Here is a 27,408-nt window from a genome sequence, read left to right on the forward strand (position 1 = left end):
AACATCCCACCCTTTGAACTTTTTTTTTTTGAGGAACAAGGAGGTTCCATTTTTTTCTCATACTCTTTGATTCTTAAGATGGTATTGAAAATAATATTGGCTTCTGCTGTTACAATTATTATGGCTAAATGTTAAGCTGCTGTTTAGTGTTTATCTCTTGAATCTTCTATCTGAGGTTTCTTTTCTGTAGGACTTAGCTTACAATAGGTGCAACAAGATAGTATTAATTAGCCTTTTCGACTGAGAAATTTGCCACTCCCTTGAGATACAGCTGGAACTAAACAGGATGGTGGTGGCTCATGGATGGTAATGGACATTGGTAGATGAAGCCCTGTTGGTGATGGCATTGCACTACTTTTTGCTCTAATTTCTTGATACTCTACATTTTCTTCAGCTTCATTTGACATTGAAAGTGGCATGATATCAAACTGGACTCACACAATCAACACCAATATTTAACATTTCAGATTGAGTTCTAATTAGGCTTCCTATTAAATGGATCTCAGGTTGATATTTCCACAAGAAGAAACCTAATAAAGTTTATGACTTTGGGTACAGAGGAAAGAGTCAAATGCAAATCCTGTTAATGATGTCCTTCTATCCTAAAAATTATCTGAGTGGAGAAAAAAACAAATCTTCATTTTCTTTCTTTTTTTTTTTCTTCCTCCTTTCTTTCCCACCACTCAGTTATATTTTATTTCTGATCAAGTATGCCTAGGTAAGTTTTCTATTGAACTCAATATAAGGAATTCTGGATTCCTTACTCTTTAACTTGTTTGTGAAGACCTTGCCTCTCCGGGTGCCTGGCTAAAGAAGACATCTCAGTAGATAAATTCTTGAGTTTCTTAAACTTTGCCTTACCTTGCTGGAGGAAACAATTTGAATAAAAGAGAAGCAATAGAATCTAATGCTCCACAAATATAGAACCTGTCCCTAGCAGGCATGAGATTTTTTCTGCTGACTTGAACCTTACCTGTTTGTAGCATTAATAGTGACATACATTTCTTCTATTCTAAGTGTTCCTCTAAGCTCTCCCAGGGCCTCTGCTCTTTTCTCCTTTTGCTAGAGCTAAATTATTCTTAGTGCTTTAATTATCACATCTATGCTCACAATTCCCAAATCTATCCTTCTAAACTTTGAACTCAATTGGAAACAGGAAGGCAGATCATAAAGAAGTTTCTAGAAGCAAAGGACTTGGATTTAAGAGACAGCTAGCTAGCATCATAGATAGAGGCCTTGGATCCGGAGTCAGGAAGACCCCAGTTCAAAAACTACCTCGACTATTAGCTTTGTGACTCTGGGCAATTCACTTAGCCTGTTTTCCTCAATTGTAAATGGGGATAATAATGGCATCTGCATCCCAGGTTTGTTGTGAGGATTAATGAGATATTTGTAAAGTACTTACTTAATACATGGTACTTGTTATTTTTCTTTTTGTCTGCATTATTACCTGGAAAGGGGCTTTAGTGATCTCTTAGTACATTTCATTTCTATACTCTTCTGGAGGTCTCCACCCTGCCCCAGGCAACCCCTCTGTAGCTTCCTTTTGTGTGTTATCTTTTCCCTGTCAGACTATGGGCTCTTTAAGTATAGAAATTAATTCTTTTTCATATTTGTTTCAACACTCCTGAACAGAGTACCTGGCTCACAGTAGGCAATTCTTAAATGTTGACTGACTTATTTTCTCATTTTCTTTTCCCCACCCCATTCAGACAGATTTTGTACAGTCCTTTGAGGTTATGTTCATTATCATCTCTGTTGCTTCTGGTCAGATTCCCATCTTTCAAAGCTCATCTCAAATATCGTTCTTTTATGAAATCAAACCTGATTACACCAGCTCTCACTGATTTTTTTTTTTTCTTCCTTGAAGGGTTCCTATCAATTATAATACATCATACAATTTAACACTGTCTTAATGTTGCTGTTATCTACTATTTTAGATTATAGAGTAAATTAATTCTGATTTTGGAAGTTATCACAGAGATAATTTAGTCTAACTGAAAAGTCAAAAGCTTTGACTTTTCTCAGTGTTTTCTACTCTACTTTGGAGTCCTATTAGATTATAAGGTTGAGTAGAAAGGCTTCTGGTTCTATGCTGTTGTAGTTTGTCCTTCGTTTTAGAAGAGGACCAGTGACATCAGGGAGGCAATGCTTTGACATGCAGGTGAACTGGATTTAAGTGAAGGAGGCCTGTGTAAAATCGCCAGGTACACCTACTCCTTCAGAACCATTTGGGTCCAGTTGCCAGATAAGGATCAGGATTACTAGAGATGGCCCTGGATGCCGTGGAAGCAGTTGGAGCATCTGATCATCACAGTTCCCATTCTGTTCATACTTAATATATAAAGTCCACTCATTAAAATGCCTCAGAATGATTTTAAAGTAACAGAAGTATCATCCCATGGGGGGAAAAAGTATTTTTTCCTTTATCCCTACTACAGTTAAAAGATTCTTTGGAAAATCTTCATAGCTCTGAAAGTTCATTAAGTTGGTATTATCATCACCCCACCTCTCCTCACCAGGCCCTAAGGAGCCTGATTCCTGTTAGTCCAATTCTTAGTACACTGGTTCTAAAACAATGCCGATTTATCAGTTTGCAGATAGATCTTTCATATTTCAAATTCAAAGGATCTCTTAAGGAAACTCATATATGCCTGCCCCAATGGGCTATTCTTACCTTCTATGCATCAGACTCCAAATTAAGGAGGCGACTGCTTAGCTTAGAATCAGAATCCATTCTCCATTCTAGGGAGATTTTATTTATAGGAATGGGAGTATATTTGCTATACTTGATCTCAGAGGGAAAGGACCTGAGAGATCATCTTGTCCAACTCCACATGAAGATAGCAAGAGGTCTTTGGTCTTGCTCTCCTAAAGAAAAAACATATCTTTTTTGGAGTCACAGATCTCCTTAGTGGCAAAGTCAGAAGTACAACCCAGGATTCTTGACAGATAGGCTGATGATTCCCAGGACACTCTCTTCTTGGGATAGTACCAGGCAGGTACCTTTCAAACTAGTTAGCAAAATACAGAGCACATAGGAGACCCTAAAATATTGTGTGTGTGTATGTATGTATGTAGACTTGGGGCTGGGGAGGATCTGTAGCCCTTTTATGCTACCTTTCCTGCTATCAAGGATAAGCACTCTGAGTGAGTGTTGCCAGCTTAGAGATACCCACTAGTCTAAACTTTAAGGCTGAAAGCTCTTTTTGTCTCTTCCTTTAAGGAACCCTAGAATTTCTGCTGTCTGTACACATGTAGTTAGAATATTGTTAGCTATATGTTTTTATCTGTCATATGATATAGGTGAAGATGTCCCATTATTTTTTCTGCCTTCCATGGTAAAAATTTCAACTACAACTTGTGATTCCTGTCTGTAAAAAAAAGATATATAAAAAAAGAAGCCAATACTTGGCTATTCTTTTCTATTCTAGGCAGAAAAGAAAAAAAATGGATTCTACCATTAATTATATTTTGTGATTTTGAAGAAACTCAAGAGTTTATCAGTTAATACAAATCTTGTCAAGTTGGCTTTTGTATATTGGTCACAAAATAAATATGTTTCTAATTGTGATATTTGGCATCATAGAAATTATTAAAATTAATTCTATTTACTTTCAAGTGTAACTTAAAAACATTTATCTACAACTTTTTTTTTTTCTTTCCAGACCCAGATTTCTTGGTCATTCAACATATTCTCACTCTTAAACACTCACCACTTCTCCAGGATGGGTACAAGGGAACCAAATTAATCATAATATTGCTTATTAACTAATATGTCAAGGATTAATGTTTTGTTATAGCCTCTCCATGCTTTAGAGAAGATGAGTTAGTTTTCATGAGCTGCTTATGGGATTCTCCCTTCCATTCATCATGCCAGGGCCAATACCCTGGCAATGAATTGTCCTCTACTTAAGACCAGATCATGTTTGCTTTCCAGGTCTATCTTCAGAGCTAATATAGTAAAATCTGTTAGAACTTGGGGTCTGCTGACACAATCATTAAGAATACAGGGCTGACTCCTCTATGCCAGAATGAGGCATCTCAGTGGAACTTGGTAGTGGAATTTTAATTTCATCATGACTAAACATAATTGGGGGGGAGTCAAGTAATCAGAGAATCATATCACATATTCTAGAGAAAAATATAAAACACTAAAGGTCTTCTGTCAAGTACCTGCTACTCTTTTTTTCCCCCCTCAACCAAGGACAATCTACAGTTACCTGAAGTAGAAAATTGAAAATCAGATTTTTTGTTTTTGCTGTTTATTCTAGAATAGGGGTCAGCAAATAATACCTAATAGCCAAGTCTGACTTGCTGCCTTTGAGCCAAGCTAAGAATGGTTTTTACATTTTTTAAGTAAAATGAAACTTTATTTAAAAAAATGTAAAAGCCATTCTTAACTGTGGTCCATACATAAACAGATGTAGGCTGAATTTGAGGCAGCAGTTTGCTGATTCCTATTCTAGAAATTATGTTTTCCTCATTGCTGGTTTGCATACTAATGAGTTTCTTTTCTTTTTTTTTTTTTTTATTTTTGCAAGGTAATAGGGTTAAAGTGACTTGACCAAAAAACACAAAACTTTCCTAATGGATTTCTATGGTTTGTTGTTAAACTGAGATAATTTCAATTCTGACTTTTGCTTTTCCTTAGGATAAATTCAGAGCTAGTACCTAGTGGAAGGTATAGTGTTTCTAATTTTGCTCCTGAAACAAGTTAGATTACTACTTCCTCAGACAGGAGGATTAGACAAATATGTTCATGAATCAGCAGTGAAATGCATTGTCATCATATGCCTTTTTCTCTTTTAAGTTCAGTAGGCGCAGTGAACAAAATATCAACCAAAGTTACTTCACAAAACCTGCAAGTGTATTTACAGAGTGAATAAGTTACATAGATCACATCTGAATTGAAATGTTTCTGATGTGCAAAAGCATTACACACCCACATTGTAACACTTGACAGCATTGAGTGTGAGGGAGGAGAAATTTATAAGAATGGGATTTATATATATATATATATATATTTATATTATAAATAAGATATCATCTAAGAAACAATGAGGACTTGCATTTCACCTTTATAGTTCTATTTTCCATTATCCAAGTGGACATTAAATTAAAATATGCATGCGTGACAGGTTAAAGGATTTAGACTGTTAATGTACATGTATTTAACTTTGTTCTACAAAATGGCAAAGTTAATTCAAATTAACCATCTTTTTTTTTTATAGTATAAATATGTTCAGAAAAGCAATCCTCTAGGAAAAAGCAGCCAAGATCCTTAAAAAAAAAAATCTACCTATACCATTTCTGGTACTTGGGTCCTAATAACAGACCTGCAAAGCAATCCAGTACCTTCAGAGACAGTAGCCTAGCAACATTAGGAAATGTACTTCATAGCAGCTCATTTTAGATACAGTAATCTTAATCAAATTACAGTGTACGTTAAATTGTAGTCCATTTACAGTTTGTTTTCATATACACAGGCGCTCAGCTTTTGACCAACCATCTCACAGTTTCCATTGGCCAGCTTCATTTTGCCTGTTCCTTTTTCACACACAACCCCCCCCCCCAAAAAAAAAGAAAAGAAGAAAAATATAGGGAAATAATATACAAGTTTTAGGATATAAAAAAAAGTTAGTGAAGGGAACATTGCACTTTTGCCAATCTAAAACAAGTTTCTAGAAAGGAAGGTATTGTTCAGTGTTGTCGGCTTTGGTACGCAATGGAAGTCACCTCTTCAGTAGTGAGTTGTAGTTGCTCAGTGAAATGCTAACTTGCTTGTGCAACGGAGTTGAGACTGTCTGGTGAGTTCTAGGCTACTTTTGTTCTGACAGTGTTGCTACACATTAGAAGTTCCGCCCACCTCTTTGTAGAAAAAGTCCTACAGGTGACAAGAGGGAGGACAGCCTCTCTAAGTCTTCTGAAGACCGAAAAGACACTGGATGATGTCACTCCAGCAGGGCAGCACTCCCAGCTTGGAACCAACGGAGGACGGAAGACTCCTGTCAGAGACTTGTGCCTGAAACACTGGAGTCTGGGAGAAAAGTTGTGAGGACTCGGTAGCTCTGAGCTCTGCGAATCATATCCCGGATCTCTATGTTGAGCTCCATCAGCTTGGTGCAGATTTCTGTAAGGCTCTGATTGGATCCCACCAGTGCATAAGTGCCAGTTTGTCCCAGTGTCTGATGTCGGAAGTAAATGTTCAGTAGTGTCTGGACCTCGTCATCGGAGCTGCTCCCAAAGATGTCATTGGGCCATAAACTCCTGCAGTGGGAGGATAACAATATTGCTTATAAAGTTAGGAGGACTTGACTCGCCCTATGCATTCATTCATTTATGTTTTTGGTAGAAAACTATTATTGACTGGAAGCAAAACTTCTCCAATTGACTCAGGTACAGAAATTTAGTTGCTATGCTCAAACTACATATATAAAAGTCAAAATGTATAAAACACTGGGGGCGGAGAAAAGAGTCACAATAATAAATTTTTGAGGAATCATAAAATCTCAGAGTTGGCAGGGACATCAGGTCATCTAGTCCAACCTGTAACTGAATTATATAGCATGTGTTTTCAATCATTTCATTATTTTAGGTATGATACATATAACAAGGATGAGTTGATTCTGTGACTAACACAAAACATCAGTATAGATTTCTAAGTATCAAAGTCTGTTTATTTTTTTCTTCCCTTTCCCCACTCTTTTTTTTTCCTGGCTAACTGTGAGACCTAGAAGGAAAAAACTGAGGTTGGGTTTAAGAACTGACTGTCACCTCTGAACTGTGTGACCCTAAGCAACGCACTGCCTGGCATAGAATCAGATTTAGAGCAGGAAGGGATCTCAGTGGACATTGAGTATAACCCCCTCAGTTTACAGAAGAGACTGAGACTCAGAGAGGTTAAGTGACTTGCTCAGGGTAACACAATGAAGTGTCTGAGGTGGAATCTGAATATAGGATTCCAAAGGCAATCTCAGTACTCTCCTAAGCTTCCTGCTGGAGTCCCAGATTCCCCATCCACAAAATGGGTGTGTTTTTGGCAGGGCAAGGGTAAAGTTCCCTATAGCAAAAAGTGAAATGCCTCAGTGTTCTTTTCTGGTGATTTTCTTTTTATGTTTTTTTTTTTTTTGCAAGGCAATAGGGTTAAGTGACTTGCCCAAGGCCACACAGCTAGGTAATTATTATATGTCTGAGGCCGGTACTACTGACTCCAGGGCCTGTGCTCTATCCACTGTGCCACCTGGCTGTCCCTCAATGTTCTTTTTGGAACATTTAAGTAAGGGTTAGATAGTTCACAATAGCTGATGTCTTACAGATGAGAGCAAAAGAGAGATCACACATGCAGTGAAGTCTTACCGACATTCCCTGATTTGCCGTAATGCTTTGCCAAGTTCATTGTTCTTTAGGCATTCTAGCATGGACTGAATGGCTGCTTCTGTAGAACTGAATGTTGGCTCTGGCCAGGTAGACTCTATGTAGAGAGGATCCATGGCAATGGCAGCTGTGGCATCCTTCAGGTTTTTCTTTAAGTCACTCAGTTCTCTGGACATATTCAACAGCTGTGGAATAAAAAGAAAAGAGGCCACACTAGGTGCATACAGAACATTTCCTTTTGTGTTTGTATATCCTGTGTATGTGGTTAAGTAAAAAGAATCTTGGTGACCTCAAAGGGTAGCATCTTGAGACACAATGTGGATAAATATAGAGGAGGAAAAGATGTTTTATAGTGTGTTGTGTAGACAGAGACATGCTCCCACCCTCAAAAACCTTATTTGTTACTTTCTCTATATTGATTCTCTAGGAGGCAGAAGCATATGCAGAAAACTTTTTATGATCTTTTCTTTACCTCTAATTTCCATGTCACAATAAGAAAGAGTTCCAATCTTTATATAGAAGATGAAGGAAATAGGAAAAGTCTCCAGTTGGGTACATTTTAGAAGTCCACTCAGGTAACCATGGGGTCAGACCCAGTTTTCTAATTCTTCTAAAAGAGATGCCCTTTTAGTGATTAAAAATCTAATAAGAGCACTTCTTTCTAATTCAATTTTGAGAGTATTTCACAAGAGACATGCTAAGTGAAGTGGTTTTTTTTTTCCTGTAAGAATTTAAGATGATCTTGGCTATTTCTATAGAGGAAAGTTCATTGTTTTAACAAAGTATGTTATCTTTTATTTTTCAAGTTTTCTAACATTTTCCTCATTTACTTGGACAATTCGATCTTATATGCTAGAAAAGTATGGTCAAAAGAGACTTTTACAGGTTCTTCTAAAAATATGTTTACTGATACTTTATTAAAAAATTCTTTTAAATTAAGATTTGAAAATGTCTTGTTTTTTGATAGTTTCCTTTTTGAAGTTGAGAAATGAACATTTTCCTTTTTTAAATGATGGCTATCTTTCTACTAATCTACATTAAAATAAAACCTGAATTGTTCTTTTACTGATTTGAAGCATTTCCTCTAGTTTCTGAGAGATGACAATCCTATTTTGTAATCAGAAAGACCAAGTGTTAGGGAGAAGAACAAAGTTTAGACTAGCCTACTTAGCCCAAGCAAAAATAATATCACTTTCTTTGATACTGGATCATTTGTACTTCAACTGAGAAGTCAAAATTTATGAGATACATGTTCTTCATAAACTGGCAGATATTGGTGAATTAAACAGAAAAGAGAATATAAGGTGTATATCTTATTCTTTTAATTGAATAATGTTATTCACTTTTATACAAAATGTTAATATATATTAATTTTTCTCAATTTTTGGATGGTTATCTTTTTAATGATCTAACTTTCTGTTGGAAGTTCACCTTGGAGGTAGTAACACACTAATTCCCCTCAGTCACTGACTGAACTGATCAGGTAGGTGAAAATCCTACCTTGCTTTTTGGTCCTGGGGAGACACAAAGGTCTGAAGGAATCTTATTTCTCTGATAGTGATATCCTTCAAAGATAATGTTTTCAAATTTAGAATAATTTCAGTTTTTATTATTTAAAACTCCTTTCTTGCATAATACCATAGTCTTGAATTCAATGATAGCTGATTTTAAAGGAAGGGGAAATTTTTAAAAGTTGAATAAACATAAACATTGCCATTTTATCTCACTAAAAGAATGACATTTTCTTTGTTTGCCTACTAAATTCAACATAGCTTATAAATCTGAATTGTGGGGATTCTTAAGATCAATTAAGAGCAATAGTATCATTTCCTCTTACATGTGCTATGTCAGCATGCTCTGTTCATAATATCTCCCTCTAAAATATGTCAATGATTTTCCAGATGCTCATAGGCAAAACATACATGAAAATTCTACCACCTTTTCTTATAAGGACAGAAATATATGAGGGATTTATTTCAGCATGGTGGATCTGAAGTTTATAATTACTTGTGAATGAATTAAATCTCATATTGTTATGGGGATAGAGGGTGGAGATGGGAAGGTGGAACACCAAACAGAACTGATGACTTGAATGAAAAGACTGGGTTGGGATTATGACTTACCTCTGGCATGGAACTAACTTCATGCACCTGGCCAATGAGTTTACAGTAGGACTGAAAAAGTAACAGCAGCTGGAAGTGTAGTTTATATAATCTCTGACACAGTTCCAATTGCTAAAGAAAGAATTTATAGGGGAAGACAGTTATTAAGGAACAGTTTTTTTACCCTTGGAAATAATTTTATATAATAAGTGAAATTTATGGAGCCATAAGTTTCAATTTTAAAAATGAACTTTAATTAGCCATATCAATTCAAACAGAAATTTAATCAACGAATGAAATACCTTAACACTGTGAACAAGAGTAAAGTAACTGTAGGATAGCCATAGTCCCCTGAGGAATGTCTGGTAAAGAGGATCATGGTAGTCTATCCTGTTGGCCAATAAATGCTTAAAACTTACAGCTTAGCAATGATCATAATTTTATAAGATGGTAATCTATTCTTTTAAGTGAAAAAGCATATTTTGAGAGGGAAAACACAACTGCTCTAGGTGGGTGACATTAGCATTATATTATATAAGCAGAATCCCAGGATGACCAGCATTACTTATTTATAACTACTATTAAGGATAGAATACACAATTAAAAAAAGAGATTTTTAATAAAGATCACACACAAGAGATATTTTACAAATCAATAAAAATGTTTTCAAAACATCAAAGGTAGATTTATCATTATTAGAGGGAAGATATACCTAATGATAAACAAAGGGAATGCTTTTTTAAATGCTTTATAGGAAGAGTACAACATTTTTAATGGAAAGTAAAATTAGAATTGCAGGAACTGGATATTGAACTTCATTTAAATGGATAACTCTGGACTTAAAAGGCATTTTCATTAAAATCAGAAGAACTCACACATGCCTTTTAGGGAAAAGGAGTCAATATCTTTTACACTTAGGGGAATTATCATCCAGTCTCTCTGAATTGGTTAATATAACTTTTTTTAATAGCTATTCTTTAAAACCTGTAGTGATACTTCAAGTGCTAGTCTGATGAATAAGGTAGTTGATGGGAAAGGTTACTCAAAATGAATAGAACTTTCCCCCAGAATAACCCCAAGCAATGCTTGGCACTGAATAACTGTTGACTGAATTGAATTAGACTGACATAGAACAACTAGATTTGAGTTGTGGTAATCAAAACCACTCAGTGTTTACTCTTCCTTAATTAGGATTAAATATAAACAATGTAAGATATTTTCATTTTTTTTTTTTTTACTTCCAAGCCAAGAATATCTGAAAGGATGAAGAATTATGAATCTAGGTACTAGAATTTAGCTTTTTTTGTGTACATATAAGCTACTGAGGACATCTTTTCCCCAAATCAGTCTGACAATATTTAAAATAAGAACTGGGGAAGAAACTGTGATTGTTGGTTATAAAGTAATACAATCTTGTCATTTTATAGATGATTGATATAGCATGTTCCAATTATCTATGAGCTGGATTATTTTATTTTTGATATAGGAATGAAAATATAATTCAATTGACCTCTGAGAAGTAGCTAGTAGGTTAGGTTTCAAGTACTTCCTTAGTGCAAACTAGAATTTTTAGTGTTTAAAACAGTGGCGTCAAACTGCATGTTACCCACAACACTCAGTATTACTGAATCAGATTTTAGAATATTTGAAAAGATAAATAAAGATACAGTAAAACATAGATAATAATTTGTGGTTTTCTAAGTCAATAGGTGGCCTATAATGACCTTTATGCATAGTTTAACAGTCCTTCTTTTTAATAGTTTGACACCACTAGTTTAAAGTTCATTATTTTAACATCCTTCAAGTACTTTTCTTTATAGAAATTTTTAAGTTGATTTATAAATGAATAAATTGTAGTAGAATTTTAAAACTTTATTCTACTTAGAATTTTTAATCCTATTTAAAATCCTATTCTATTTATAGTAAAAAAAAATTCAATTAAAAAATGGCTCAATAAAGACAGCTCTGCAACTTCATTCAATGTAGAACGATAATTAGGACTGGTGATGTATACAAGTTTCAAAGAATATTATTATATGTTAATATGTGATACAAATTATTATTCTAAACAATTCATAGACAATAATCAGAAATCATAGCAACTTAAGGTTTTTTCTTTGCAAGGAAAAGAACTCAGAATGCTACTAATAAATGACAAGTTTCTAATCACTATAAAATAAACAAATGAAAAAGGGATAACATGCTAAGAGATATAATAGTAAGAGTAAAATCAGGGTTCATTCAGGGTCCATAGCTTAATGGACAAAGAATATGAAAGAACTTTTGACTTACTGCAAGAGATTCCATTTGCTACCCAGCAAGCATGGCACAGGAAAAAAAAGGAAAGGAAAGAAAGTAGAGGGTCAGTGTAATGCATGCAACAGAAAGCACAGCCCTCTTTAAGAACATCACTGACAGCAGTTTTAGCATGGCTTGCCTCAATTTTGTCAATGGCTGCTAGTATTCCACTCCCACAACATGCAGCACATTCAGTTAAACACAAGCTTTACACACAATGGTGAGTGCCATTGGCCAAAATACCGGAACCGGCATTTAGTAGATTTTAAGTTTAGTTTGCTGAGATTTTGGCAGCCAGGTAACAAAAAGTCAAGCTTCTAATGCCTTTAGTGAATAAGCCTGAATAAGCTTCTAGACTTTGAAAAGATGATCTCATAATATCATACAGCTTTCAAAAGATCAACTGAGTAATTTTTAAAGACATTTACAAGACTGGAGCATAAAACAAGCTGCTGGGGAGGCTCAAGTCTGTGTCTTTCGTAAGCTCCTTGAAATCTTATGCACTCTGGAAATTCAACAAATATTTATTGACAATATAAATACAAATGCCATTAATACCTCAATTATCATTATAAAATAGATTCCTCTGTACTTGGAAAATGTTTAGTAGGAGTGCCAATGTTCCTTTCAAAAGGACTGTGGTGGTCTTGCCTTCCTCAAAGAGAGTCAAGTACATGTGAGCATTTTATATTTAAATTTAACAAAATGGACAATTGAAAAAATCTATAATGGTTATTTTACGCCAAAATGGATCAGTAACTTACATTTTTAAATGGAAAACTTTGAGTAGAAGGGTAGGGTGATAGTTCCAAAGACGGTAATTTTTGGTTTCCTTAAGTCATAATCACATTATTAGTTTAAGGAAGATCTGGATACTATAGAAGGGTAACAAGTTCTGAGACCATAAATTTGGCTTTGAATTATTTTCTGAACTGATTTGACACTTCTGATCCTAAAGGAGTATATACTTCATTCTGAATTATCAAAATGTTTACAGATCAGTGTGTTACTTAAGGTTCACTGACCTATGATGACAAGAAGGCCTATCTCCATGCTCACAATATTATCAATTTAACATTTACTTAAAAACACTTAAACAGTGCTTCAGTGTAGAGATTAGCACTTTTATCATCATTGTGAGAAACTTCCAGAGGGGAAACTCCCTACAATGATGCAATTAAGCAATTAGTCTTTAATTTAGATCTTAAGAGAGCTGATAGGGCAGTGGCATCAAATTCAAATAAAAAATGGATCTCTGCCAGCCCCATACTGACTTGGAAAACCACAAATTATCATTATCTTTCTTGTATATTATATTTTAACTTATTTTGTTAAACATTTCCCAATTACATTTTAATCTGATTTGGACTGCAAGTCTGACACTTCTGATGTAAAGCACTGAGAGGGTAAGGGATGTGCTCACAGCCAAGTTGTGTCAGAGGCAGGACAAGAACCCAGGTCTTCTTGGCTCCAAGGGTGGATCTAATATACACCATAAATTTTGATTATGTAAATAACAATTAAAAACTCTTATAATAAAAAGTACATCGACATGCTAAACATTAATTTAAACCTCCCCAAAATATTTATTCTATCATTTCAATATCCAGAACATTTATTCTATCAGTCATCTCACTAGTACATGAAGATTTTCACTCTGTTGATAATGAATAGATTCCACAATTCTACCAATGGTTGAGATTTTATTCCTCAAACCCATGATAGAAATTAAACAGCTGAAAATATTTAATAGCTTTATTGCTTTAAATAAAACTTTAAAACTAGTAGGGTCATGCAGTTTTTATAACTGAACTTTTGCCAGTGAAATCTGCACATGAGAAAGGGCAGATTCAGAAGCAAATGATCATTAAAGTTCACTTATATTTCTGTTCTACCTTGAAAAACTGGAGGATAACTTCAAATAGGATTGAAGCATTTAATATACAGTTTAGCAAATTACCGTCACTAATGGTTTGCCACTATGGAATTTACTTTCTGGAAGCACAGAAGGAAGCAAAATTGAGTAAATTACATGGTTTCAGGTCAGGAAAACTGTCTGCTAAAGGAAGGGATCAATATGAGCCAAAAAGGATATCAAGTTGGTTGAAATAAAATCTTTTCTAGTCAATAAAGGCAAAGAAAATGCTGCCAAGGAATTGCAAGGCTGGCTAATTTCTTTCCTCAGCTCTCTTTTGTACAAAATAATGTCTTTCCTGGGGGCCAGCCAATTTCTGACTAATAGAGCTCAGTGTTCTTGACTTTTGTAGGTAGGAGAATTCAAGCAACCTTGAGGCAATATGGCACATAAAATGAAATGGAATAAGGAAAATCAAGAATTCAAATACCACCTCTGACTGATGCATACCAGGTAGGTGACTCTGGACAAGTCATTTGCCTCTTCAAGTTTCCTTAACTATAAAATGAGGATGATGATGATGTTAATAAACATTGTGCCAATCTCACAGGGATGTTGGTATATATTCAGATGTGAGGTAATGTATACAGAGTGTTTTTGTAAACTTAAAAGGAATAGGGAGTGGACTTGTTATTTCATTAGAGAACTACATGAGCAGACTTCCTTTACTAGTGTAGGTCAACACCTTCTCTTTAAAGTTTAGAATTTGGGAAGTAATAAAGGATCTAAGTCACAGGGAGTTGCTGAAGGGTATGAGATTTAAAATGACTAGCTTAGTGTAACCCAGTCACCGTATGTCAAGGGAGGGTACCCAGGCTAGTTGGCACAATGGACAGTGCCAGACCTGGAGTCAGAAATATTTATCTTCCTGAGTTTAAATCTAATCTCAGACACTTATTAGCTGTGTGACCCTGGGCAAATCACTTAACTGTCTGCCTCAGTTTCCTCATATATATAAAAGGAGAAGGAAGCGGCAAACCCCTCTACTATCTTTGCCAAACAAGGTCACAAAGACCTGACATAACTGAAATGACTGAACAACCTGCGTGTGTGTGTGTGTGTGTGTATGTGTGTGTGTGTGTGTATGTGTGTGTATGTGCTGTTATCAATCACCACATTTACTCTTTCTAAGCTACAGTTTACTTTCTCCTTTCAGTTCCTAATGACCTAAATATATGGTGAAAAATCACCTTTCTGAGGAATAAATGTTTGAAGCTGAATCATACAGTTGGATGAACACTGGTTTTAGAATCATAATGTCTTTATTCAAATTCTAGCTTCTGCTCATTATCTGTGGGACTTTGGAAAAATCATTTAACTTTTTGGGGTCTCAGTTTTCTTATATGTAAAAGGGGAGTCAGCTGAACTGGATGATCTTTGAGGTTCTTTCAGCTCTAGGACTATGATCTGTCTATCTTTTTCTCTTTCGTGGCCTTCCCCACTTCCCTCTCTCAATCTCTCATTCAGACCTATGATTTCATTTCATTCTAGACTTATCTGGTTAGCAATCTAGTCTCAGATAGTTGCTTAGGGTTCTGAGAAGGTAAATGATTTTTTTTTAGGTTTTTGCAAGGCAAATGGGGTTAAGTGGCTTGCCCAAGACCACACAGCTAGGTAATTATTAAGTGTCTGAGACCGGATTTGAACCCAGGTACCCCTGACTCCAGGGCCGATGCTTTATCCACTGTGACACCTAGCCTCCCTTAGGTAAATGATTTCACCAGACAAATAACCAGTATACAATAAAACCCATCTTCCTCTGACTCCAAGCCAATTCTCTATCTACTATACCAGTGTCAAACTTTTAGTTTTCTAAGACAATATACATCAAGTTCAGAGGTATCAGTTTCTATTTGAATTTGACATCCACTGCACCATACCATGGTGCCTGTTGATCCTTTTTTATTTCCTAAGCTATTTTTATGGTTTTAGGACTTCTTTGGGGATATTACGTGGGGAGACCCAGGCTATAAAACATTTTTAATGTTCTACAGTTTTAATAGGAAATTCCATTGTTTTCTGTGCTTCTCCTGTACCTCTTTACATCCTGCCTTTGTGTTCTTAGGGTTCCTTGATTCCTAGTACAGCTATAAGGACATATGACTAAAAGATATAATATCCTGATAGGAAAAATGATTAAAAGAAAAGCTCCACAAAAAAACCCGAAGATCTTAAATCCTGACTATGGGACACATAGACAACTTGATAAATAGAATGGAATTTTGCAGGAAGCAAAGCAAGTCCAGAACTGCCCAATTTCAATGCTGATTAACAGTAACATCAAAGACTCTTAATCATGTTTTTGTGAAGCCTTTGGTACTTAAACAGGGAAATAACAATCTAAAAGAACTTGACTATGAAGATATTTAAACATGCCATACATATTTTAAAAATCTACTATCAGTGTGAGTTTCTTGAAGGCAGTGGCTATGTCTTATTTATAACTGTATCTCCTCTTAATAAATGTTGGATGAATGTTAAAAACTGAGAATCACTGTTCCAAGGTGAGATAAAATATAGATGATGATTGGCCCAAAGGTAAAAAGTAGACTTTTTTCACTCAAAACCAAAAATCGATGTTCTCTGTATACTAATACTGTACCTAAGCAGTAGTTTGCTGAATTGCCCTAAGGTTCTAAGTGACCCCAGTGCAAGACCATTAGGTACCTAGGAAAAGCCATTATTTTGGTTATATCTTGTCTTGATACTTAAATAAGAACCAGATTTCTCATAGAGATTAGAAAATTTTATAGCAATGTATTCCTAAGTAAAATAGGTTGGGATTAGATGTAGACCTTTGAATGGATGGACAGCATCCCATGAGATCTTTGCTACAGGAGAAAACACTAAACTTTTATATTAGCTCACAAGCAATTTTATTATAATTATGTCAGATTTAGGCAACTTACATGGTTCATTTAAGAATCAGGCAAGCATAACTGGTCATCAACTTGAAGAAGAAAGAGAAGCTTAAAAATCCTTGCTATATAATATTAGCTTTCTTATACCTCTCTCTTGGTACTTAGTCCTCCAAGTCTCAAACTGTAAATTTGACTATCTAGTCACAGAGCTTCTTAGCTGTAACTCCTCACCTAAGTCATTCAAGGAACAGTAAATGCCATTGTTCATGGTCCTGGGAAATGATACTAACATTTAAACACTATTTTTATATCTATTCAAAAATATTTGCCATGATCACTATTTTTCTACTACTTTTTCTAAGTGGTAATCATCTATGATTTATCTTTTAAGTATAGAGTCTTGCCTTAAATTATTCACTAACAAATTATATTTTCCCCTTTATATATGAGACAGGAAGATATCTGAATACACTAATAGTGCAATATTTGCTCACAAAGCTATATTTGGAAGTAGGCTGTGTGGCTGTTGGTGATAAAGGGTCCCTTATTATTTGTTGCTTTGATTAATTCTTTACAAAGGCAATTCTATTTTCTTTTTTATTCATTAACTTGTAACTTAATGCATCCTCCTATGAAGTTGTCTAGGACAGTTTTATGACTCTCAAATAGATGCTGATGGACATTTTTCTACCCCAGTCACAGTAGGACATGTTGCTGGAATTTAAGATTGCAGATATTAGGCCAAGCCATTAAATGGGAGAGTCTTGAGGGCTGGGAGTCTGCCTAAGAGAGAGAGTCAAATAGGGTCTTTGCTTTCCTTGTATGCTTTGGGGATCAGGAATGTGTACTCGATATTTGATACTAACAATGTGGTACTTTGGCTATCTTTCCATCTGAGTATCTCACTTTCAGCTCAGCAAGAGATGAAGTTGGAATACTTTTAGCTGTCCTAGAACCAGTGGTCTGGTTATATTGATTAGTCATGCATATCTGGAGTCAAAGGCAAATGTCCTAAATCAATTCTTTCATTTCCCCTCCAACATAAGAAGAAATAACTGTAAATATTCAGTTTTCTCCAAAAAGCAGTTGAGGCTATTACAGAAATAAAATATAAGAATATTATATAAATTATATAAATAGTAGTTGAGGCTATATGAATATGCTTTTTGACTAATTTAATTTGTAAAAATTAATTCACCATGACACCTCACTAGAGCCTCAATTACTACACATAAGCTTTGCATTCAAGTTAAAAAAGTCATGTTCCTTTCTTCTTTTTAAGGGGTCAGACTGAGAGGGCATCTAAAGGAGCTGTGACTATTAAATAAATGAAATCAAGGACAGAATCACCTAGAATGACCAAAGACAAAATAATCAAGAAATAGAAATCATTCACCTAGCACTCTTTTTTCCCCCCAAGGAAAATTTATTTCCCTTCAATGATGGCCTCACTGTTTTTTAAGACCAGTGTCCATAGGATGAGCATTTAAGACTCCTTGGAATACTAAGTTAAACTTTGGAAAAACCTGATAACTAACCTAAGCAAGTAATCAGAGAGAAGCAGCTTTTTGTTTTTTTAGCTATATTACTTTTTGGTGTCTCCAACTTCTTACTGTTTTGATACATGTCTGATATTTCTCATTCAAGAGAGCAGAGAATGTGGAAAAGAGGCATACACTACCTGGGGAAAAACTATCAGTTTTTCTCAGAGACTCTTCCTCAAGCATTCTCATTTATGTAGGTTTTAAATGGAGGAAACTGGACAAAGGTGATTAGGAAAGGTTGGCACAAGGCTTGATACTTTTTTGTTTGTTTGTTTTTGAAGACAATGGGGTTAAGTGACTTGGCCCAAGGTCATAAGCTAGGTAATTATTAAATTTTCCTAGGCCACATTTGAACTCAGGTCCTCCTGACTCCAGGGCTTCCGCTCTATCCACTGTATCACCTAGGTTTGATACTCTGGAGAGAAATTAATGTTTTTCCTCCTGAAACTCTACCTCAGGGTCCATTTGCATGCTGGCAATGCCTTATCTTCTCCAGTGCTAAGGATAAGTTTGTTCTCTAATCTCCGGTGGAGGAAGCACCCATGCCAGTCATTCTTTCTCCATTTTAGTCCATGACTCCTCCGAATTATTCTAGACTTTGCCCTTGCAGGGGACCTCTCCCATCTCACCTGGCCTTTCAGCAATGTTGTACATGTTATCTTCCCCTATTAGAAGGTAAGCTCCAAGGGCAGTGGCTATCTCTCTGTCTTGTCTCTAGCATTACAGTAAGTGCTTAATAAATGCTTCCTTTATTCATGGGTCTTTTTTGTTTTGTTTTTTTATTTTTTGCATGGCAATGGGGTCAAGTAGCTTGCCCACAGCCATATAGCTAGGCAATTATTAAGTGTCTGAGCCTGGATTTGAACTCAGGTGCTCCTGACTCCAGGGCCGGTGCTCTAATCTACTGCGCCACCTAGCTACCCCATTCATGCTCATTTTTATTTCCTCTAGGTGCTCTATTATATTGAATGAGAGTTGGAAGGTCTGTACTAAACCCTCATATCACAAAACACACACTTCAATATTTCTTATAAGCATATTTTGATCTTTTTAAATGGAAATTAATGCCCAAGCATAGAGTCTACAAATTTATCTTTTGCTCCCATGCTATCTTTCCCTAAGATATAAGGCCTTTTATGTTCCTCAAGGTTTCAATTTCTTGCAAATACGTGGACAAAAAAAAGTTATTCAAGAAGAAATAGAAAGCTATGTTTCTAAAAAGTACATGACCTGAAGGGATCCATGCATTAGTCAACAGTGTATTGGGTCTTAACTTTCCTTGAGAATTGCTTTTGAGTTTGAGGTCAGGCAGTTTGAATGGTTCATGTTAGCAGGAGTGGATTTCTTGCATCATTTGACCCAACTCTTAAGCTTTTTTTCTGTATTGACCATAGTAAAACAGTTAATGACTACTCTCCTAAGACTTGTCTATTACATGGATTTTGGGCCAGGTTCTGCTCTTTTCCCAGGTTTAGTAAAATGGCAAATTGAAGCTGTTATTTGAGTGATTTAAACAAACTTCTTGCTTTGTCTAAACTGTTAAGAGTGAGAGCAATTTTAGGTTGACTAAATTTAAGTCTCTGGACTATCCTCAGTCTGTTAAATATAGTCTATACTTCCCAAAGAATTAAAAACAGCTCCTTCTACTATTTTTTCTTCATGCTGTGGGCAACCTGTGGTTGGCAAAGGCACTTAAATGTTTGGACCACTTTCCTGATAGCTGAGACTAACTTCACTATCAGTTAAAGTAGGGCTGATATTCACCACCTGGTCAAGATCCAGTTGGTGTTAAAGAGGTAAATGTCAATAGATAAATCCCCCCCTCCAAACATAGCTTTTCTCAAAAAGCTTCCCTGACTAATCCCATTCTCACCTCTGATCATCTCTGCACATTCTTTCCTCTCTGCACTTATGTGGATACAGTTTTTATTATGTCAGCCTGCCCTTGTATCATGGGAATTTTAAAAATATACTTTTTTTTTTTGGAATTCAGGACCATTCCTTCAGCAATTTTTGGGTAACTGAAAACCTCACTAAAAAAAGTTAACTAAAACCTCATCTGAACAAAGCAGACCCATGGGGTATGAAAATATACTTAAGAGCCTTAAGCATTTCTAGATAAGAAGCCAGAGAAAGAATATCAATTGTCTCTGACTCTTTGGGCACCTGTAAATTTTCCTCCTAATTGTGAATCCTCTAAATGCAGTTTAAGCTATAACCTGACTCAGTTTACCTAAAAAGTTTGTTTGATGAGGTTTATGTATGAGGATCTATAAGACTTTGACTAGGTTTGTTAAATTTTATGACACTGAAGAAAGCATGGGATCATAGATCTATCTTTTCTTCAATATTTGTGGCCCAAGAGGAATGTACAAGATTGCAATGTGTAAATGAATTATTTCTCTGTCACTCTGCTTTTTAATTCTTCCTATAAGAAGACTTGTCAGAATCCTTAAACTTGTTCAGGTTTTCTCTAATTCTGTGCTTGAGAATAATAATCAAACTGAAGATTTTACCTCCATAATTCCTGGGTGGTGGTAAAAATACATATTTGGTGGCAATAACCACTACATGAACTCAAAGAATTCATCAGAGAAATATCTCCCAAATACTTGTTTACACATCTGATGCAGAATCATTCTCTCATCTTTTATGAATATTTGGTCAATAAATCTGGGTTTTAAATTTCCTATGGCTGGCCACAGGTTTTCTATTTCTTCAAATGCAAAAGCCAGCATCTGACAATACTGAATACATGAATGAACTTTTCTGTGCACTCTCAATCATCAAGTTTTGTCAAAATACATGATGAGGAGAAAGAACAAGAAGATGGGATGGGGAGAAAGAGGGTAGGACTGAGGGAAGTAAAAGAGAAGATCAGATGAGCAAAAAAGGAAGAATAAGCAGGAACAAGAGAAAAGGCCTAAGTTCCAAGAGAAAGAAGACCAGCACAAAGAAGCAACTGAACAAATAAAAATAAGTGGACAAAAAAATTAGACATATTTTATGTCTCTTCTTAAAAATATGTGAGATATAAAGTAGAACCTCAAATCTAACTGCTTATGGAACAGGCATGATTATTTTTTAAATTAACTTGGCTAATAACAAAATACTAGAAAACTTTTTGTTTTGGTCCTTGTTAAAAAGTGTTTCTACTTGGAGTCAGGAGTACCTGAGTTCAAATCTGGCTCAGACACACACTAGCTGTGTGGCCTTAGGCAAGCCACTTAACCCCATTGCCTTGCAAAAAAACCCAAACAAACCTAAAAAAAAGAATTACACTGGTGTTAACATATTATTGGGAAATGGCTTTCTTTAGTAATTCCTTGATACAGGAGCTTATTTTCCTATGATTTAGTTTTTTTTCTTAGTGTCAATACAGCAAAATAGAAGCTATCCTGCCACTTTTTTTTTCTAATGGTTTAAAGTCACCTATCACATTTTAGAAGATAAAGAGAATATAGCAATGGTACTTTCTATTCATCTGTTTTGCTTATTGTCCTTTCTTTCTCCTTCCAATTCTTCCCTGGCATGAGGCCAGAGAGGAACTAGGAAAGCTAAACCAAAGCTTCTGAGCACTCTGAAAACTGCATCCTCTGAATTAAAATCAGACTTGACTTAGAGAGAACTTTCATTCTAATGCAGCCACAAGGTAATATCAACCTGTTTTGGAGAATGGAATTTTCAATATGCATTTTGTAAAATGTTTCTTGTTGCACTCTGCCCAGAATGTTATACCCTATGTTGCCTATCTGTAGGTAATTAGTTAGTGAAGTGGACAGAGGACTAGACTTGGATAGAAAAAACCTGATTGGTATGTAATTGTAGGAAAATTATGTATTCTCTTTCATCCTCAGTTTCCTTCTTTGTAAAATGAGAACAATAACACTTCCTTCCCAAGTAAGAACAAGTAAAATTGTGTGTGTGTGTGTGTGTGTGTGTGTGTGTGTGTGTGTGTGTGTGTTTGTATATGTGTATGCATGATTTTATAAATCTTAAAGGACTATATAAATACTGGCTATTGTTACTTCCATCTGTAAGTGATAGTAGGGATCGGAAACAGTACTAGGGTACATTTTAGGGTCTAGGAGGCAGTCAGTTTTAAAGAGGGAAGATAAAGGATATTTTCCCTAAAAATATCAATTCTTTTACTTTCCCTTTTACTTCATGAAATGAAACAATTATTTAATTATATAGTTTCACAAAGGTGGGGAAGGTGGTATTCACTATTGAAAAATCTCCTTTTTACTGCTCTAATGTGCAGTTTCCTTTCTTTAAAAATAAGCTTCATTCTTTCTGTTTATCATCTTGCTCTGTTATAGACAGACATTCAGAACATTTAGTCATAAAAAAAGTTAACTTGTAGGTAGTAGGTATTCCTAGATATAATCTTGGATCCTTAGCCTCCACCGACGAAGATATTATTCAGCATTGACCAGGCTTCTTTGATTGAGCTTGGCCCTTGGGTTTGGGCACATTTTTTAAAACAGGACTGGACAGAGGACAAGAACTGACAAGATGATGCTAAACTGAAACAAAGTGGTTGAGCCTTTATAGATTTGGTCCCCTGGAGGGAAAGGCTGGGTAGTCATCAGGTTGCTCCGGGGAACCTTGTCCTCCAGGGAGGAAGTCCTGCAATGGAAGAATTTCTAGATCAAGCCTTCTAGACCTAGGGGAGAAGTTCCTGGAGCAAGCAGAAGTTAAAGCCAAAAAAATGAAGGGACAGTGAAGGAATAACAGATGAATTATGTGACTATATAAATTGGGGAAGGCAGAGACTTTTTGACCCTGGACTTCTTGGAGTGGAGTAGACTGATCCAGGGAAGTATAATACGCTTGAAGGACCAGATTGCTTTGGAAGTGGGTCTGACTGGAGAGCAAAGGATGATTTATGGCACAAATCAGTTGATCAACAAGTATTTATAAAGTGTCTACTATGTACTAGGTTCTAGGGAAATAAATACAAGGAATGAAACAATACTTACATCCTAAAAGATGATATAAATTCTTGGCATTTTTGTTGAATGAAAGCCTTTAATGGCTGAAAATGGCACCAAGAATATTGTTCTGTTAGCCTGAGTTATGGCATGGGAGCTGAGGGCTCTTTTTCATTTCTTTACTTTTGTTTGTTTTTGTTTGTTTGTTTTTTTTTTTGCAAGGCAATGGGATTAAGTGACTTGCCCAAGGCCACACTGATTATTCAGTATCTGGGATCAGATTTGAATATAGGTTCTCCTGACTCCAATGCTGGTGATCTATCCACTGTACCACTTAGCTGCCCCTCTTTTTCTTTTTCAATAGAGAACTACACTTGAGCCAAATTCATTAAGGAAAAAGTTTTTGGAGGAAGGGAGAGGAGGAGAAGAGGCCAAAAGAGAGAAATCTGTATGAAAAACCACTCCAAATGAAGTCAGCTCATACAAACCTAAAGCTTTGGATCTGGGCTATAGAGTACATGTAGTTGTTCCTATCTACTCACAGGCTCATCGAATCACAGATTTAGAACTGTTCTCCATTTTATGGATGAGGAATCTGAGGCCAAAAGGGTTTAAGTAACTTGCCCAAAGTCACACAGGTAGTAAGCAGCAAGGTCAGGAGCAGAATTCTGGAATGCTGTCTCTAAATCTGGTGTTCTTTCCACTGCACAGTGAAAGTGGCCACATTTATAAATTACTTGGAAAAAAGTCAATAGTAATGTTTAAGAAGATTCCACAATGACAGCTCTAGAAATAAAAATTTGCTTTCTATCCTCAGGTAGTCATATGCAAAGTAAAGACTTCTTCATCCTCTCAAGGTGCCTCAAATTTTCTTAGGAGGAAACTTTCTGTTTGACCTCCTGCTGTGTTTGTTCATTCAAGTATTCATTCATTTATTCATTCATTCATCTTTCTTTTCTACTAAGACTATAATAAGAGGCTCAAGCCTAAGTTTGTAAAAGATGGTATCTCCCTCCATTGAATGTGGTTTGCTACCATCTTGGAACAGACAAGCCAGAAAAGGGAATGAAATATTATGGAAAGTATGGATTTGTAACCTGGGGACTGCCTCATGACAAGTGACAATTTCTCTGAACCTTCTCTTAATTGTAAAAGGAAGGGAATGGAATAGATCCTCTCTGAAGCCTTCTCCATTTTTTCTTTCCTAATAGTTTAAAAATAAACATGCCCATCTTTCATCAGGGATTATTTTTTAGTCATTATTACCAAGATGAACTTGAATGGAAATATTCTGTAATTAACTTCTGATTCTTTTTGACTCTCATGATGGACCATCTTTGCACAAGCAAATGATGGTTCTGGTCCGTTCTCAGGAGGGCACATGGCTTAGATGCCTCTTTTAGTGACAGTGATGAATTGAGAAAAATTTTACCCATATTCTCAAGTAGTGACAATGGCACACCTTTAAGAGGTGGCTTGCTCAGCTACATTCTGGGACTGTGAAAAAATAATTCTAAGTTGTAATATTAGAATTCATACTGAAATAATTTGCATTATGTCTGGTAATCTTTGCTGAGAGTCTTATGGTGAGCTCATGTCTTCTGAAAGAACTAATTAGGGTGCTATATAGTAGAAAGTGCATTAGAGTGGGAGTCAGGATTCCTGGCTTCTATTCTTGGCTTTGCTACTCACTAGCAGTGTGACCGTGAGCAGGTAGCTTGATCTTTCTAGGTCTCAGCTTTCTCATCTGAAAAAGGGGAGGAGGCAGGCAAGTTAGATGATTTCTAAGGTTCCATTTCTTCCAGGTCTTAAACTCTACCACTCTAGTAGTTCAGCAAACTGACAGGTAATGAAATTCTTTATATGCTATAGTAATACAGATTTGTTAGAAGACAATTAGTAAAGTAGTAAGCAGGAAATCAGAGATGCATACTTATGTGGTTTTTTGTTTCTTTAAAAAAGCAAATAAATGCAAAATAACACACTGATGTGCTCTATAAACTAAGATGTGACTTATAAGACTGATAACACTAAGGTCTATTATACAAATATATGGATTTTCTCCCATTCCTACACTCAAATTTTACTAGCTATTTAAAAAATAAATTCTGCATTTTACATTTCACCCACTAAAGCCAACTTTACACTAGCAGCTTAGTGCATAGACTTTTGATGGGGCAGGGGGACAAAAACCAACACACCATGTCAAAGCACAGAAGAGAAAAATAGTAACAATCTTTTATTACCTTTTCTTCTGAGTCTCCAGGTTGACAAGTAATTACTCCATCTCTTGATCCTCCAGCAAATGTTGCCTTGCAATTTGCAAGCCACTGTTTTCAGGAAAAAGACAGGCATCAGAAATAAAAGTATACAGATGGGTTCAATGATCATTTTAACTCTTAGCACTAACCAAATCTCAGATCCTGAAACTACATTTCATAAACCATTGTTTAATGTAGGGTTATATCTAGGATATTTAAGGTCTAGATTTATCTCTCTGCTTTTTATAGCAACATACATAAATGTTAGGGAACAGGAGGACTAACAAGGACTAAAAAGCTTTTAAGTTTTAAACCAAGTGGCTATATTGTAGAGGAGCATGATTTGATTTATGATATATCTGAATCTTATAAGATATGTTCTAATTGGACAGGCACACTCTTTTAGTCTATACAATATGGTAATCTAATCTCCAGGATGGTAATAGTCTAATTATCTGACTTTTAGTATCTCAAGCACTTGGAAGCTGTTTTTTTTTTTTTTATTAAGGAGAAAGAGGTAATTGTTTTTGGACTGTTAATACACAGCGAGCCTCTGACAATAACAAAAATTGCCAGGAGAGGTAGAAACAAATCTGAAGCCCTAGTTGTGGCCAGTCACTTTACTAATCTAAAGTTAAAAAATATGAAGGGGCATCAGCATAAAAGAAAAAGTCAAAGGAAAGAAACAGAGAAGAGAAGAAAAATCAAAGAAGAGAGAAAGGATCAGATAGTATGATTGGAGAAGATTGGATGAGGGGTCAGGAGATTGGGACCTAATGCTGTGTGCCCTCCTTTTTCATCTGTAAACTGAAGTGGTCAAGTAAGAAGATGTTTAAGGTCTTTTCCAGCTCTGAAATTTTATAATCCTCTTATGAAGGGAGAACACAATGCTCTTCTCAGACAACCTTTCAGAGAAAGGTAAACTAAGTCCTATTCACATAGTCTATAAAGAGTTTTAAGGATAAGATCTGGATCTAGGGCATCAAAAGAAGGTTTAAGGATAAGATCTCATTCTGACTCAAAGAGGTGCAGGGGGTGGGGGCTTGGTGGGGGAGAGGAGGTGTTAGGGAGAGCCATGTTTCATAGTTGGTTACATTTTTAAGGAGATATTTTTGAAGTGAGAATAGTTTAATTTGAAGAACAAATATAAAAAAATTAATTATTTGTCTTTAATAAATGATAACTTGTCCTTGGTTACTTAATTAAATGATTAATCCTATGAATAAGGATTTAATTAAAAAAAACTGTAATCTATCTTTTCAAGTCCTCTCAGAAACAGTTTCTTAAAAACAATGACAAAAATCTGCTTAGGTTAAGACCTGCTGAGGACAGGTGCCATCTAATATAGCAAACTTAGACAACTGTAGAAATGGTTGTCATTAACTCTGATGGATAGATAGCAAATATTTATGACTCCATTTTGGGGTTCTCTTGGCAAAGATGATTTACCAATTTTCTTCTCCAGATCATTATGCAGATGACAAAACTGAGGTAAACAAGGTGGGGTGATTTGCCACAGCTAGGAAGTTTCTGAGACTGGATCTGAATGAAGGCCTCCACTGAAACTAGGTTGGGCATTCTATTCCCTGCACCATATAGCTGCTCATCATCATAATAGCTAACTAATATTTACACAGCACCTACTAGGTGCCAGGAACTCTGTTAATATTATACAATGATTTCATATGATTCTTACAACCATCCTGGGATGTATGTGCTATAATTATCCCTATTTTACAGATAAGGAAACTGGGGTAGACAGAGGTGACTTGCCCAAAATCACACAGCTAATAAGTATGAAAAATGATTAGTTGAGAACCAATATCTTGGGGAGATTCAAAGACTCTCCCCTTTTTTTCCTAAAGTCCTTATTTTAAAAAGTTCCCCATAATGAGATTACATTGATTCTCCTGGTCTGGGTAGGACCCCCATCCAACCTTTCAAGGAATTTAATCTAGGGTGGGGAAGTCTATTGTGTTCTACTCAAACTTTGGTGTAGACAGATTTTTTTTTTAGATAGCTCAAGATTGGGGGTGGTTTGGCCTAGCTGGAGGTGATCTGAGTAAAGGTAATTTCTTTGCGCAAGGATTTCTCTCAGTCCCACTGATCACCT

General features: G+C 35.7%; 1 protein-coding gene across 10 annotated transcripts in view; it reads right to left on the minus strand.

The window, feature by feature from the left end:
- Nucleotides 1-4,848: 4,848 nt before the first annotated feature.
- The window catches only part of FRY (FRY microtubule binding protein), a 568,375-nt gene continuing 545,815 nt past the window's right edge, over nucleotides 4,849-27,408 (minus strand). For 8 of the 10 annotated variants that reach the window (XM_074216094.1, XM_074216087.1, XM_074216086.1 and 5 more), the window contains 5 exons: nucleotides 25,281-25,364; nucleotides 11,772-11,789; nucleotides 9,501-9,611; nucleotides 7,360-7,562; nucleotides 4,849-6,270 (listed from right to left, as the gene is read on the minus strand). In XM_074216094.1, the coding sequence (XP_074072195.1) occupies nucleotides 6,012-6,270; nucleotides 7,360-7,562; nucleotides 9,501-9,611; nucleotides 11,772-11,789; nucleotides 25,281-25,364 (675 nt within the window). In that variant the 3' untranslated portion in view covers nucleotides 4,849-6,011. The remainder of the gene's footprint in view (nucleotides 6,271-7,359; nucleotides 7,563-9,500; nucleotides 9,612-11,771; nucleotides 11,790-25,280; nucleotides 25,365-27,408) is intronic. The other 2 variants (XM_074216088.1, XM_074216092.1) reach the window with 1 other exon arrangement.

Source organism: Macrotis lagotis, chromosome 1 (genome assembly GCF_037893015.1).
Source record: "Macrotis lagotis isolate mMagLag1 chromosome 1, bilby.v1.9.chrom.fasta, whole genome shotgun sequence".
NCBI lineage: Eukaryota > Metazoa > Chordata > Mammalia > Peramelemorphia > Peramelidae > Macrotis > Macrotis lagotis.